The sequence below is a fragment of the Galeopterus variegatus genome, unplaced genomic scaffold (assembly GCF_000696425.1).
Source record: "Galeopterus variegatus unplaced genomic scaffold, G_variegatus-3.0.2 Scaffold185, whole genome shotgun sequence".
Taxonomy (NCBI): domain Eukaryota; kingdom Metazoa; phylum Chordata; class Mammalia; order Dermoptera; family Cynocephalidae; genus Galeopterus; species Galeopterus variegatus.
The window spans coordinates 315,487-317,106 of NW_007726296.1; the positions used below are offsets into that span (position 1 = coordinate 315,487).

At 56.5% G+C, this 1,620-nt stretch overlaps 1 protein-coding gene across 1 annotated transcript in view; it reads right to left on the reverse strand.

Moving 5' to 3' along the window:
• The window catches only part of FGD5 (FYVE, RhoGEF and PH domain containing 5), a 123,830-nt gene that overhangs the window by 35,759 nt on the left and 86,451 nt on the right, over nt 1–1,620 (reverse strand). Inside the window, exons 7-8 of the mRNA XM_008564357.1 lie at nt 1,240–1,435; nt 532–619 (exon numbers count right to left, since the gene is read on the reverse strand). Of these exons, the coding sequence (XP_008562579.1) occupies nt 532–619; nt 1,240–1,435 (284 nt within the window). The remainder of the gene's footprint in view (nt 1–531; nt 620–1,239; nt 1,436–1,620) is intronic.

A 1,620-nucleotide genomic window follows, 5' to 3' on the forward strand; every position in this document is an offset into this window, starting at 1 on the left:
AGCCCCAAGAATCACTGACATTTATGGGAAAGTAAAGGAAAAGAGGCTATCACTGGAGACGGAAGGGAGCAGACAGGTGGGAGGGAAGTGGGAGACAGTGCGTCACAGAAGCCCCTGGAGGAAAGGGTTTCAAGAAGCAGAAAGCAGTCAGTGGCAAAGCCACAGAGAGGCCCAGCAGGTCCAAGGCTGAAGATGTCCACTGCTTCAGCCACAAGGAGCAGCTTTACTGAAATGAGGAGACATCTGGCCGAGACAGGGAGGAAATGCAGACCGCTGGGGTCTTTGTGTTTCAGGATTGGAAGTGGCCACTGACACGAAGTTTCCCAGGTGGCAGGAGGGAGTTCAGAGCTCAGCTGGAGAGAAAGGTGGTGGCAGAGGCTGGCCCCTCTGCAGGGGTGGGGAGGTAAGAAATGGAGTGCCATGGTGGCAGGTGCAGTAGTCATCACACGCCTCACCACTGTCCCCTCCAACCCCCCTCAGGGCCTTCCTGTCCCCCGTTGCCCTATGCACCTTGAACACCCGTGGGCCCACCTGTAAGGAGCACTTGGTACTGGAAGAGGCGCCGCACCACCCTCAGCAGCTGGTGCTTCATGGTCTGGCCGCCTCCTGGCAGACTCTGCTGCTCTCCAGAGAGGGGAGGAGAAAACTCCATCAGAGACGCCTGCATCACAGTGTCTTACCTATGCTGTCCCATCTACACCTCTTCCTGGCCAAGCTGAGCTGCTCCCCCATCTTCAAAACCAGCTTCCCTCCTCCAGGAAGCCCTCCTGGATTAGCTCCACCCTGCTGCGACTGTTCATTCCTTTAGGCTCACAGTCGGGGCTATACTCAGGAACCTGCCTCTCCTAGTCTCTGCTTTGCTCCTAATCTTGGTGACAGAAAAAAGCCCCCCTTTTTCTGCCTAGGACTGAGTCTCCAGTGTTGTTAACTGCACTGGTCATCCCAACGGCTGGTGTCCTAGCTCAGTTCATGCTTTTCAACTGGGACAGGAGAACTCCCCAGGAGCCTTCCTGTGGCTGGGGCTCACTGTATTGTTATCTACTGCCCAGAGGCGAATGTTCTGGGTTCAGGTTTTTCCCTCCTGATGGGTCACCTTCTCATCCCTCTGGCCAGGTCTTCCCCTTCTGCTCCCCAACCTCAGACCTACCAAGATGTCCCACTGACATGCGTTAAGCCTTTCAGTGCCCACCCTCACCCCTGCACTCTTACAGCAGGGTCTCAGAGGACCAAGGGACCCACCTCAAATTCCCGGACAGTCGCTGCCAGCCGGGGAGAGTGCAGGCAGTTCTCACCAAGCAGACCCAGGTACCTGTCAAACTGCAGGATGTGGGCAGCGTGGTGGTCAAACCCCTGCTCCCGGGCCAGGAAGACATCGGCCACCTTCTGCTGGCTCTCCCTGCAGCCAGGGAGGGGGATGGGATAGTGAGAACTCAGCCTTGTGACTAGCATAGGGTTAGCAGGGGGTGCTGGAGTCACATCCCTGGGTGTGGAGCCTGCTGGACCCTATACAGTTGTTTGTTTTTGGGCAAATGACTTAACTCTTCTGTGTTTCGGCCTCACGTCCATCAGGCGGAGACACCATCATATCTGGTGATATTTCTATCCCTCTCCATCCCCCCC